This window comes from Prorops nasuta, unplaced genomic scaffold, assembly GCF_024137725.1.
Source record: "Prorops nasuta isolate Cenicafe-Biocafe unplaced genomic scaffold, Cenicafe_Pnas_1.2 PNAS00018, whole genome shotgun sequence".
NCBI classification, from domain to species: domain Eukaryota; kingdom Metazoa; phylum Arthropoda; class Insecta; order Hymenoptera; family Bethylidae; genus Prorops; species Prorops nasuta.
The window spans coordinates 2,348,758-2,362,227 of NW_027116815.1; the positions used below are offsets into that span (position 1 = coordinate 2,348,758).

The 13,470-nt window shown below is 40.8% G+C and overlaps 1 protein-coding gene across 8 annotated transcripts in view; it reads right to left on the reverse strand.

Annotated features, from left to right (window-relative positions):
• pan (pangolin) overlaps positions 1 to 13,470 on the reverse strand; it is a 143,809-nt gene that overhangs the window by 6,202 nt on the left and 124,137 nt on the right. For 3 of the 8 annotated variants that reach the window (XM_066738504.1, XM_066738502.1, XM_066738501.1), the window contains 7 exons: positions 11,235 to 11,325; positions 10,543 to 10,638; positions 10,262 to 10,399; positions 6,384 to 6,466; positions 6,171 to 6,301; positions 5,186 to 5,351; positions 2,156 to 2,225 (listed from right to left, as the gene is read on the reverse strand). In XM_066738504.1, the coding sequence (XP_066594601.1) occupies positions 2,156 to 2,225; positions 5,186 to 5,351; positions 6,171 to 6,301; positions 6,384 to 6,466; positions 10,262 to 10,399; positions 10,543 to 10,638; positions 11,235 to 11,325 (775 nt within the window). Of the gene's footprint in view, positions 1 to 351; positions 593 to 2,155; positions 2,226 to 3,747; positions 3,908 to 5,185; positions 5,352 to 6,170; positions 6,302 to 6,383; positions 6,467 to 6,604; positions 8,347 to 8,663; positions 8,849 to 8,928; positions 9,178 to 10,261; positions 10,400 to 10,542; positions 10,639 to 11,234; positions 11,326 to 13,470 lie in introns of those variants that run through there. The other 5 variants (XM_066738507.1, XM_066738505.1, XM_066738503.1 and 2 more) reach the window with 5 other exon arrangements.

Here is a 13,470-nt window from a genome sequence, read left to right on the forward strand (position 1 = left end):
AGTAATATTGAAGAAAAAAAACCAGGATAAACAATAATAATAACAACAACAATAATAATAATAATAAGCTGTAAAGAGCCACAACAATGAGAAACAATGCGAGCATTGGGGTGTCGTCCTGCAGTTCGCCAATGGACCATTCTTAGCTCGAGGTTCCTCCTCGTGACGAGGAATCGTGGGATTGTGACAGTGGTACCATGAAGGGAGAGAAGGGACGAGAGGTGCGCACAGGTTGGCTAGTCAGGTTAGAGTAGGACAGACGCGTGTTCGCGGGTGGAGGAGCCTGGCTCGATGGTATTAGCGAAACTAGGCAAGAACGAACCCCCTGAATTGGTTCAAGTCGGGACTGACCACTGTTTAAGAAGAAGTGTTGCAGTAGAAGGGAGGCGATAGGCTTGACTAGAGATTAACATAAGTAGGTTCTTGCTGAGGCGAAGAGGCATTGGAGGCAGTATTGGCGTTCGGAGGAGCAGCGGCTGCACCGACTGTTCCTCCACCGCCTCCAGCCCCGACCCCGGCACCCCCGCTACTTCCCACACCGTGATGGATTATGCTCGCGTGGATGCCCATCCCCGCTCCATGCTCCACTGGGCTGCCAAAACCAACCACCAGCCATTAAAGGGGCGCTTGCATCGACATCGGCATATATTCACCGATAACGCATTCTTAATCCCAACTCTTTTTTTTTCTCTTTTTAATTAATTATCCACACACCCCCCCCCCCCCCTGATTTACAGCACGCTACAGCGTTACACTCCTCTCTTCGACAATTTTCTCTTGAATCGCTCCTTTTTTAATTTCTTCCCCTCTTTTACGCGCGATATACACAATCAGCGATTTCAAGCTTGAAGCAAGATTCTGTTATTCTCATGTCGAATGCTTTGAATATTTATAATAATGTAAGTGAGGTTGGTGGATAAGAATTTTGCTCGATATCGCTGATGTCGCATTGAAGCAGTTTCGATAGAACGTTAATGCACATAATGGCGAATAAGAATGGAGCGCTTTTATTACAGAGAAATTGATTGCAATCAGAAAATATGTCTCCCGGTACACGTATACCTATATGTATACGTATATAAATTAATTTGGACAGCATCTGTCGTTATTCTTACCAAGAGCGATTATCAGGCAGATTGGACTTTATCAAATAGATTTGCTAAGAGACGTTCGTGCCTCGTGGACTGATCAAATTGAGATGCTTTGATGGGACTTATTGATGTTTGCCTCTTTAATGGGGTCCGTGACATTTAAAAACCCAGTAAGGAGTTAGGGCATTTTGCATATGCAGTAGACGATACGACAGCAGCAATATAATTGGCGCTCAACAGTACTACTACCACATCATGTAATTCTAGAAGAGATATTTACAAGCAAGTATATAATGTAACTATATAGTATATGTACGAATAGTTAAATCTTCTTATAGCGTACTAGAGAGAAACCCTTTACGCTCCTTGGAAGACACATTTTCTGACGATTTGCATATTTTTGCAAAAATTCATTGACACTTTATCATTATAATCTTTATATATGCAAGGGATTATAAAAATTACCAAGAAACAAACCAATAAGCACGAATAAACGTGGTTCCACATTCATAGTAATACCGATATATCACAGTATTTGCGTTATACCATCAAGTTCCACGATAACAACATGTGGATGTCGCGCGATAACGTATATATAAAAATCATTAAAGTCAGACGAACTAACGAGAAGACTATGCGTATTAAATCTCTCAAGTTTTGAATCGACTGAATATATAAACTCTTGTATCAAGGGATTCCTTTCTTTTACGTTCTACCTACGTCTTCTCTCCTGAATCTGCGCATACTTTTTAGGATACCTTTAATCGTCAAATACAGCTTCAATGTTTAAATTTCAAACTACATTCTCGTCGTATTATCAAAAGTATCCTGACAAAAATGAACAGATTTTTTTATTAATTTGGAATAAGACTAACACATAAAAAAAACATCGTGGAACTACGTGCTCGTTGTGGTATTGCTAAAATTATAACTTGAGTAACAATCCCGAATGATATTGTATTTACACGATACGCAATTATGTGCAAAATTCGATAGTGATTTTTAATCTGTTCACAAGAAAAGGATATAAAGTAGGAACAAGCTTCTTTTTAATGCACACATACCTGCAAGGTTTGCACCATTGACTTTGTTGATCTAAACCGTACCTTGCACGGCATTTCTTCATATTATTACCTAAAAATGAAGAATCTAATATTAGTCGAATGAATATTATCAGTATGAGAGATTAGAAGTGTTAGGATGCAAATAACGTCAATTAGATTTTTTTAATGCAATAATTTTGTTCGTGTTAAGCGATGTAAGGGGGTTTTGAGTGATAGAGAAAACATGACATCAGCAGAAGAGAATTAAGGTGAGAAATTCAAGAAGACATATCGATGCAATGAAACATGTGCATAAATGCATGTGCCAATAGTGGTAATAATAATAATAATAATGCATGCAGAGACTTGAACAATTTTGCTATGGTATTTCTGATAATTATATAGGAGCACGAAACGAACGAATCGGTTGTTACAGATGTCCGCTGTATTTAACAATAGCGCATGCATTATAGACCAGGGCCTTTGTAGAAGGTGAATTTCTTAATTGGTTGATGAGAACCGTTGATTATTTCAGCGCGCGCATCGTTACATATATTTTTAACTCTATTATTGACTTCTATAAAGGACCTGAGAAACGACAAAAGGACTTTAATTGAGCATGCAGTGTAAGCGCATATATTTATATATATATATATATATATATATATATATATATATATATAACATAGTTTTAAATAAAATAAGAGCTAAAATCAGTTAGTCCTATATAAATGTATTATTAATATGAATAAAGCACGCGCAAGTAATATACGAGTGAAAATTTTTATGCGGGGAGTAAAAAGATTTTGAGTGATTGATCAAAGGTGATATTAGCATGAAAAAATAAAAAAGAATGATTTAAAAGTTTCAGGCATTGTTGAAACGATCAAAGGGAAAGAGCAAATATATGTTTATATGATATATAAATATATATTTTGAATATAACTCATCGTGGAAAATAACATGATAGAAATACGGAAATTGAAGAAAAGAGAGTGTTTTGAGATGAGAAACAAGGAAAGATAAAAAAACAAGAGAACAAAAAATAGAGAAAGAAAGGCAAAGTGATTGTGAAAAAAATTAAACGCTTAGGATTGTCTGATTGCGGAGTAGGTCCCTGTAAAAATGCAAGATGGCCAGCGTCCCCAAAGTTGTATACGTAATTAATAATTAACATGTGTTGTGAACGTGCGTTCATGTGCGCTGATTACGCACATATCGCGTGCACGCTCGCGTACTATTGTGTATTAGAGAATAATAATAATAATAATAAATAGTGATGATAATAATAATAAAATACATATAATAAATATGTGAACATGTGTGTAAACGTATGTAATATAGTAATATATTAATATAATATAATAATGATAAAAATAATCATATATAAAATTGAACATATATATTTATATATGATATATAATATATCGACCCAAAGCCCCAAGACGGGGAAAACATGCAACATAATGTAGTGTAGCAATAAAGAGTATAAGTATAATATGTAATAATGAAACAGGGTGAAGAGATGGTGGTGGAGATGTGGTGGTATAATTGTGGGTGGTAATAGTAATTGGGTATTTGTAAGAATGTGTGGAGTGTGACTTGTGGGGTACCTCCAGGATCACTGTTTGTGTCTTGTTTGCGCTTCCTCTTCTTAGTTCGGTTGGTATTTGCGCGGGAAGACCAGTCAGGGTACAGCTGCATGTGCAACTGTCTCTCCCGTCGCGCCAACTCATAATACTTGGCCTGTTCCTCTCGCCCTAGCGCGTGCCACTACCGAGAGAGAGAACCAAACACTTTTGTAATTGTGCAGAGACCGTGGCTAAATAATAATGCAATCAAGAGCAAAAATATACTATATACGCTACTTAGTTTTCTTACTATTTCCGCCACACCCTAATTTTCCTATAATGAAGATTTGATTACTCTCTTTAACTAGAAAATTAGTTGTTCCCTTATAGCATTTCAGTAACATTGGGGTCCCTACTTTCCGTTTAAAGTGCTAGAAGAACAGCCTACGTTGTCCCGCGACCCTCGGTTGCACCGCTATTTTACATTATAGTAATGTCTCTCGTCCTTTATACCTTACCATATCACTTATTATTGCAAGAAAATCAAAATCAACAACATAAACAACTGAACAAAGCATACTACTTTCATACCTGTAGCGTATATAGGATGTCTGATAGAATTCTCCTTCGAGTCTCGCCAAATTCCTCAAATTTTTTCGATAAAAATAATCATCATTTGCACAGGTTTCTTTATCTTCATTCAACAACGGGCAAGAGTTTAGGATTTACGGAAACTCGATCGTCAGTCGTCGTATGTACACGCACATAGAGTAGGGGAAAATTCTATAATTTACATTACTTTAAGTTCGGGCACAGTGCTCGAACGCAAATTTAATGAAAGTATTTTCACGCTTCATCGACTGGGTATAATTCACCATTCATCAATTCTCCATCAGACATCCTGCATAGCTTAGGTCTCTCCGTTTCATTTTAACAGTTTTGACTTTATAAATAATAGCAGTTTTAAGATTTTTTTTTCAAGAACGAATACCGCTTCAGGGAGTTGGCCAGATAAATAGGATTGACAATGCATGCCCCGAGAATTCGTTTTGCTTTTATCAACTTTGCTGCGCTACATTCCGCAATCCTTATAGACAATCCAATTAAATCGTAGAGTTATATATACATATGTGCATTCTTATATGTATATGTTTATAAAAAGAGAGAGATATATCAATATATAAATGTATATATCTGTTAAGATACGCTGATACATGAATATATAAATATATATATAGTAGTCCGCACGTCAGAAGAGTGAATGCCAGAAGAACAAAATGAGAAACAAACAAAAGAAAAAAAAACGAATAAAAACAGAAGACTTTGACGTACAAAGACCTTGTGATCGTTTCAATCAATCAATCAATCAATCAATCATCAGTCATCAATCAATCAATCAATCAATGAACTATAGTAGAAAGTTATTAATTATTATAATGAATTATTAAGGGCCTGCTGTTCTAGCACTGGAAAGTGGTACCTCCGGTGGGATCTGCGGAGCGCTCTTTCTTCCTCTTCTTCTTCTTGCTGCCATATCCGTAGTTATCCCTGGCACTCCAGCCGGGATATCGTTGCTGATGAAGCTGGCGCTCCGTCCTGGCCGCCTCATAATACCGCGCCTGCTCCTCCCGACTTAGCGAGTGCCACTGCGTGTCATACCCCCAAATTTCAGATTTAGCCACTAAACATCCCCCTACCATCGTTCAACGTGCACTAATTTTTAAATCCCATCTTTTGCCATATATAACATAATCATCCTCACAATATGATCCTCCTTATATATATATATATATATATATCCTTATCGCTATCGCCATTCTTACTAACATCACACTATGCTCCTACCATATATTACTGTTGCACGTACAACAACGGGGGCGCCCACGAATCCAGCTTCCCGGATCACCGGTCAACTCGGATTCCTTAGATCCCACCTACAATGCTTTATTTGTACTGAGATACTAGTAGGTATACAATAATAAAAAATCCCCGTGACTCGTGAAATCTATCGCAAAGCGTTATACAATGATCATGTACAATTCGACCATGTTGCACACTTAAAACTATTTGCAATCAAATTTTCTTTCAAGTATCTCTTCCAGTTATATCAAAATTTTACCATGATTAATCGTAGCTCAGTAGCGAAGATCTTTTTGCTTTTGTAACTTTAAAAACTATAATAACGTAATTCAGAGAATAGTAATTATTTTCACTGTTTTCCATCAGGATTATAGTATTTAAAATACACACACACACACACATATATTCATATATATCTATGTGTATAGTATATGTATCAATGCCAGTTGTATGAGTAAAAATGGTATTTATGAAATTTTCTCTTATTATTGTAAAGATTAGTAAAATTTTAATTATGTACACGGCAAGATAATAATTTGAAAATCCTGATGTAAGAAATAATGTATTATGATATAAATATTTCGTATATAACATGGTATACTCACTCTTCTTCCCAAAATTTGGTTAATGGCAGCGCTTTCTTTTAAAGTGCATTCAGCTACTACTTTTGCTCTCATTTCCTTCATATAAAGCATAAATGCATTCAAAGGCTTTTTTATATGGGGTTTTTTCTTATCTGTTGGAAATACGATTGTTTAATAATACAATAACACCTTTGTGCTAGATATCGTAATTGTATCTCGGTAAGAGCGTGTTACCTTGATTATTCTGCTGTCCCGTGTCCTGATTCTTTGAATTATCCGTAGGCAACGATGCAGAATTTTTCTGTTCTATCGTAGACCTGAAAATATACGAATGTATTATAATTATGCAGACTGAGAGTGAGAAGGGAGTGACGGGAAGAAGGGGGTAGGAGGGAGGTGCGAAGAGAAGAGATTCCGCTGAAAAATTGTGATAGAAATTTAGTGAAAGATTGTACCGTTTAAAATAGGGTTGCTTGGCTTCGTGACTTAGAGGTTCGGGTTTCGCAGTGGCTAGAGAATATGCAGATGTGGAATTTGGGGAGCTACAAAGTTGATCGGTCAAACTTGAAACAGGATTGTCGAAATAGGGCTGTGGAAGGCCCAAAGGATTTCTAGCAAAACTTTGTGGCATCGACCAGTTCATTTGCTGCCAAATACGATGCCTCGCTTCAACCATGGCTAGGAGCTGCATGAAATTGTGCTGAGCTGCGTAAGGTGGTGGGGTTACTCCCCTAGGCACGCTCGAATTTGACATTTGCATAAGACTGCTCATATATAGAGCTGTTAGAATTTTGTGATCAGCTGCTGGTAAATTTGAATCAGACTTCATGGCATCCTGTAGTATTGCCATGTTGTCCTGTATCTTCGACTCCTCTTTCTCCTCGTCAATTTTATTATTGATGTTGTCCTCTGTAAAGGTGGTGGAAGTTTCATTACTAGCGTCGTCCTTTTTAATCACTAAGTTCAATGGCTCCAGACACTCGGGCTCCATTGCCATATGCAGACTCCTCGTGCTCGTGGGACCCTACGCCCACAGAACCGATTTAACTCGATCCATCAAAAGATCCAATGTCTCGTCTCTTCTTTCCTTTTTTCACTTTCTTCCTTCCCAATAGGCCAAAACTCGATTCACGTATCTGTACTTTCCATCAATTTTATCATAGCTGCTTGGATGTTGCGTATGTGTGTGTGTGTATATATTTAATGATATTCAATTTATACAAATACATGCGTATATAAAACCTCGAGTGACCCCTTTTGCCATACAACAGCCATCAGTTATGCTACTTTCTTACATTCTTACAATCGCTGGTAATCTTGTACCTACTTTATACCACTGCGGTATAAAGTCTCATGGGGTTTTACAAGTTTTATGTCCGGCATCTATACGTTATACGAGCACGCTTTTCTTTTACAATCTATTATTCCAGTCAGTCAGTACTCTGACAAGTGCACACATCCACACATACATGCACAGCTCTTGCTATTAATTCGTCACCTTATCATCCATCAGTCTTATTGTAAACATCGTATTCCCCCTTGTTTCTATATCTATACAATCGTCGCACTGGACTCTTTCATAATGATTTTTATTTGCAAGCGCAAACGCATACACGCACATATGTCAAGTGATTTACACTGATTGGATTTGCAGGAGAGATACACACGCAACGTAGATAAGTGGAATAATTGGCGTGGACACTGTAGTGTAGGCGCAAAGATTGATCTGTTTTACTGAACGGAGAAGCATAATAATTGCTGCAGCTTCGGATGCCTCCAAGTATTCTCCAAGTGAAACGTATAACCGGCAAGCACTCGCCATTGCGAACCTTTGTCCTTTTGTCGCCGCGAGCTTCCCAATTCCTGTTTCCTGCTAAATTAATTCTTCATAATCACTCGACGCGACGAGACGCACGTATCACTGCAAAAATGTTCGAATAATCCTACAGTTGTTCCACCTGCGTTATCCAACGAAGAATTATCCTACGTGAAGGATTCATCACGGACAGTTTCTCTCGCTTTCTCATGGACTACATATTTCAGCCCATCTATCCGTTCTATTTGATCTACTCCGTTTGATGCACTCTCTCCCCGTTTCACCTTCTCTCTCTCTCTCTCTCTCACACACACGCATACACGCAGACACTCTTACACTCCCCCTCCATCGCGACTGGTGTCTCTCGTCCAATATGCCTCCCTATAGAAAATTCTAATGTTCCAGGATTCCGAGTAACTCTCTCTCTCTCCCCCCTCCCCCCCCCCTCTCTCTCTCTCTCTCTCTCTCTCTCTCTCTTTCTCTCCCCCTTTCTTTCTCTCCCCCTAAAATCTCTTCCGTCTATTCGCGAGTAATTTTACAGGATAACGCGGGCGTCCTGATGATTCTTGGCCAGAATCACCGACGACCAGTGTTACGACGATTGATTATCGCGGAACGAGGGACTTGGACGGGGGTGGGGTTGGGGTGAGGTGAGCCATCATCGCGATTCATGGCTCGAGCAGCAACGAGCACCCTACCATCTCGCCAATGTATAATTCGCGCAGCGACGCTGTAGAAGGGGTTGAAGATTGCATTCTCTCCCGCTTATCCTTTCTTTTTCTGCTTTTAACACGTTTGGCGTGGCGCTGCTGTCGATCCGCACACGAGTACCACAATCAACAACACTCGCGTCCTAACCTGCTATCGGATAACATCTCACACCTTTTGCAACGACTTTTTCTTCACTACCCCAACCCCCTCCCTTTTCCCTCCCCCTCGATTTAACAAAATTCCAACCTTCACCCTTCTATGCACGCCGCGCCATTCCAACATCCCCTTAAATTCACACGTCTCACGCCACTATTCCTCATTTATTATTCTCCCATGGCTACTCGTGCTCTCTCGAACGACTAGACGAGCTATCACGTGGCTCCCCAGGATCGAGTTGGTACGTGCGAGTGCGAGTTGCGGTCCATCGAGAGGGAAAGTCGAGAACTGCTGGCTTCGCGCGTTAAGACAAAGAACGAGGACTCCCACTAGCATTTTTCATGCAGTGACGGATATAGATTGATAGAGAGGGAGAGAGGGGGGGCAGGGGGTGAGATGGGGGATGAAAAAGAAAGAGAGCAGAGGCGACACGTGCGACGAGAATTTGTATAAACAATCATGCCGAGGATTTGCAACGCGAGTTTACGGCCAGGCGGCGATCGGCCGAGTACTAATGCAAATTACAAATCTGTTTAAGAAGGTAATGATCAATACATAACGCGCGTCAGTGGCGTCGCGGATATCAGAAGAGCGCAGACGCTGCGCGCGACTCAAACGGGATGGACACGGAGAGAGAAAATAACGTACGAGGCCAAGGCTAAAGGGAGATGCATTGTCACAGAGGGAGGGTAAGTTGCCGAGGTAGAGAGGAAAGAGTGGGGGAAGAAGAACCGTAGAATCCTAGGGGGGCTCGATGCTACCCCGAGCCGCTACGAGTGCCACGACCATACAACTTGCCTGCAATTCGATCGCACCGCGATTCATTCCTGTCTTTCGCCAAACGTGCTACCCCCCTACGACAATCTCGCAAACTAAACGCAAAGCCACCCTTCCTTATCCACGGTAGCCTTAAACCTTCCATCTATATACGTATATATGTATGTAGCACACGCACGTCCCCTCAAACTTATCCCTTATCGATCGTTCACTCTTTCCCCTCCATTTTTCATATCGACTGGCAAACCCTTCTTTACCCTTACTGGGTCCGTCTCTCTGTATTTTCAATCAAGATTTCTTTTCTCCTTGAAAATCCATCTTAATTCTTGTTTTCGGATAACTTCTATCCTGTTCATTGATATTCTTTTTCTTAATATTTTTCTATTATTCTGTTAATTTAATGTTAGCAGTGTTTCGATGTGTGTACAGATAGTGCTGCCACTTCGCGGTTTGATTTCTTATTATTAGTCTCATTTCTCAATGCTATCCATTTGTAGGTACAGTCTTCGTTTTTCTCAAGTATATTGATAGGATTGTGGAGCCATTGTTAACCTTCTCAGTGGGACTAGTAGGAGAGGATAGATGTACACTATGAGTGCATGGTATTAGGGTATAGGATTGTAAAAATAATGGAGGATCGATAGATAAATACCTATGATTATGATCCAATGTAGAATGATCCGCTTTCGGCGCTGAAGACACCAATGCATGTGAAGCTAAAGCGTGCGCGTGTGGACTAAGTCCTGGGTGCGGTGGCATGAGACCAGTAGGTGAAAACCGATAAAGATCACTGAAAAATTCGTACGAGTCTCATTACTGATCCTAGGGCGTAAAGCACTTTCGCGAGTTTCTAATAGGATAGCTTCGATCTCAATGTAACAATAATTAAATCATAGTTAATATACAAATATGCAAAGCACCGCACAGACTTACCTGGGCAGACTGGAGCTCGTGATGGGCAAACTTGTAGGATACGGACTTCGAAAGCCTGCGTTTGCTGGGGAAATTGGATACATGCTTGGTGTGTGCCTAAAATCAATAACGTTTAATAATATCTCTCGAGAACGTATATAATAGTGAATATTTAATAAAATTTTATAAATTCTATATATACACAGAGAGACAAATTGCTAAAGTTTCGAGATTCTCCTTTTCCGAGAAATTGGAAAACGACGAGCATCGACGATGGTTATCGTATCAGGCGAGTTGAAGCGAAAAACGATAGGGTGGTTCTTCCTAATTGAGGAGAAGGGAACTAATGATCCGTGGAAAATCTCAATTTAGGATAGGAGAACAGAAAGCAAATAACAAGGAGGGAAACTTAGGCCCTGAGACCTCATAAGAGGAGGGTGCTGAAGTCGTGTATTTGGTCTAATAGACCGGAACTGAGAGGATGACCACCGGTTGACCAAAGTCCCATTACTTAGTTTCCGAGATTTACCGAAAAATTCCAGCGTAAATTCGTAATCGAAGATATAGCACGTCGCCTAATAGTCCTTACCTCGCGCGTCTATTATTCATTAACCTCTCAAAGTCCCTGTATATCTTTGGTCTTAGATTACACAGGACGACGATAGTCGGAGAATATAATCGGCAATTTTATTCTTATTGAAAAATTTACTTACCACGAAGCAGCGACTTGCGTCATTTCTGGACTAAGCATAGGATACGAATATTGACCCGACGAAAAGGGATACATTGGTGCTCTTGTAAGACCTGAAACGAGAATAGATTTTACTTACAGATTTATGGTTAATAATGTGAAACGGAGTCCTCGAGTGACGTAATCGTTTTTACCACCGAGGTGGTACCACTGATACCATAGTGCTTTTTCCCATTAAAATTTCTAATACGTAATTATCATCGTTAATCAGGAATGAAAAGGAAAAATTTGTTTTTCAATGGAGACGCATGAAATAGCAATTTTGGCTCCATGGTTGATTTTTGTAATACACGGGTGTTATAGAACAGTTTGGTCGGTGTACTACCGCAACGATTGTTGCTGATGGAATAAGAGGGGAGAGCGAGTGTAGAGAAGATAGATAGGCAGATAGGTAAGTGGAGTGCCTTTGGCGAGCCAAGTGTAATTGGCTTCACGAGGGTTAAGAGAGACGAGAAACACCAAAAGGAGTATCGGTGTGCCCGACGAGACTCTTTCACGAGTCCAATAAACGATCTCCCTGACCTGGCTCTACTCTTTCCCCTTCTTCTCCCTCGTTCTCTCCTCTTTCCTCATAAACTTCTTTATACTTCGCATCACTTTCATTTTAATCCCTTCATAGCTGCACCAAGCTTTCTTCAATTACTCTTAAACGTCCCCTTTACATTTTTCCTCCTCATCTTTATCCAAAGAGTCCATTAGCCACTTTTCTTTGACCGCTTCTCTCGCATTGCACATCTCTTTTCGCTGATAACGCTCGCCCACGGTGTAGGAATTAAGGGAAGAGGAAAGAAGAGACGAAGAAAATTAAAACTATCATTTGGACGACGATATTTCTTTGATGTTATTTCGGCAGGAAAATATGTAATTGTAAAGCGATCGGGCAGAGGTCCCTTCACTGTCGAAACTCCGGGTAGCCTGGAGGCGCGTCGCTGCTGCTGTGAGCGTTGGAAAGCTCGACCCTTCTTGTCACGAGGCTGTGTATACGCACTTATACACCGAGCGTTTCGGCATGCAACAGCGGTCAATGCGTGGTTTCGATTGATAGAGCCACTCTCCGTAACGATGATTAAAACGCTCGCGATAGCCGTAAACTACCTATTATCTTAAATTTGGCTAACAAGATGGATCTATTTCACGGGAATGACAGCTGATGATCGGGAGGTCGAAAAAATAAAGCTCTAATTGCGGGGAGAGTTTAAACGGCCTGGCCTAACTGTTTTTCAGAGCCAAGCTAATGGCAAATGGTGGAAAGTTGAAATAAGCTATTTGGTATTTTGTAGAAAATTGAAGGAGAGACGTCACGATTGGTTGACTTGCTTAACAGGCAGGTTAGTGTAATCGTAGGGGTGGCCAGCCAAGGTTTTACCGTGGCAGACAGGATACGCGGCGCGGGAAGGATGTATCGTTCTCTGTCTGAAGGGAGCCGTGCGATGGAAATGACGATCCTCGTTGGCAAGCTGCTCCAGGAGAAGTGATTGGAATTGAGATTGAGATCGAGGGGGTAAGAAGGGGCAGAGAATCGAAAGGGGTGGTCCGCAATATCCTGGTGAGTACGCGGGCTTCGTCATGTGTGCTTAATCACCTTCCAGTCGAATCGGCAGTCTGCAACCCCGTTATCGGCGTCTCATCACCCGGAAAATTACTCTTTTATTCTCCAACAACTCCAGTTCTCGGAGTTCGGTGTACCACCGCCCCCTCTCCCCCCCCCCCCCGCCACCCCTTACCTCGTTTCCCTCCTCTCCCCCATCTTGTAACAACCGAAAATTCTTTAAATTGGGAGTGCTTCGCCCCTTCTTCCCTCCCGAAATTCCTCTTGTCAAGTTTTTTTTCCTCGAGAAATTACACGCCGACTGGGAAATAACGACACGTGGTGTAAAGCGAAGAATTACACAGTTGGAGATGCAAAAGGTATGGGAAAAAATGGATGAATAAATATGAGGAAAAAGAGAAGCGGAAATTAGATATGACATTATTCGGGTGGATGTCTGGGAAGCAGACAGCGAAGCAGGAGAGGAGAGAGTACGACGAATGCGTGGAGGGGTGGGGTGAGGGGTGAGAGGAATAGGTAAAGATGGTGGACGGAGAGAGGGTAAGGTGAAGGGATGAAGCCGAGGGCGAAGGCCGCTTTCTATTGAGGGTGGTATATAAGGGAGGATAAGAGGAAACGCAATGTTCCCTCGTTTGCAAGACAAAGAACC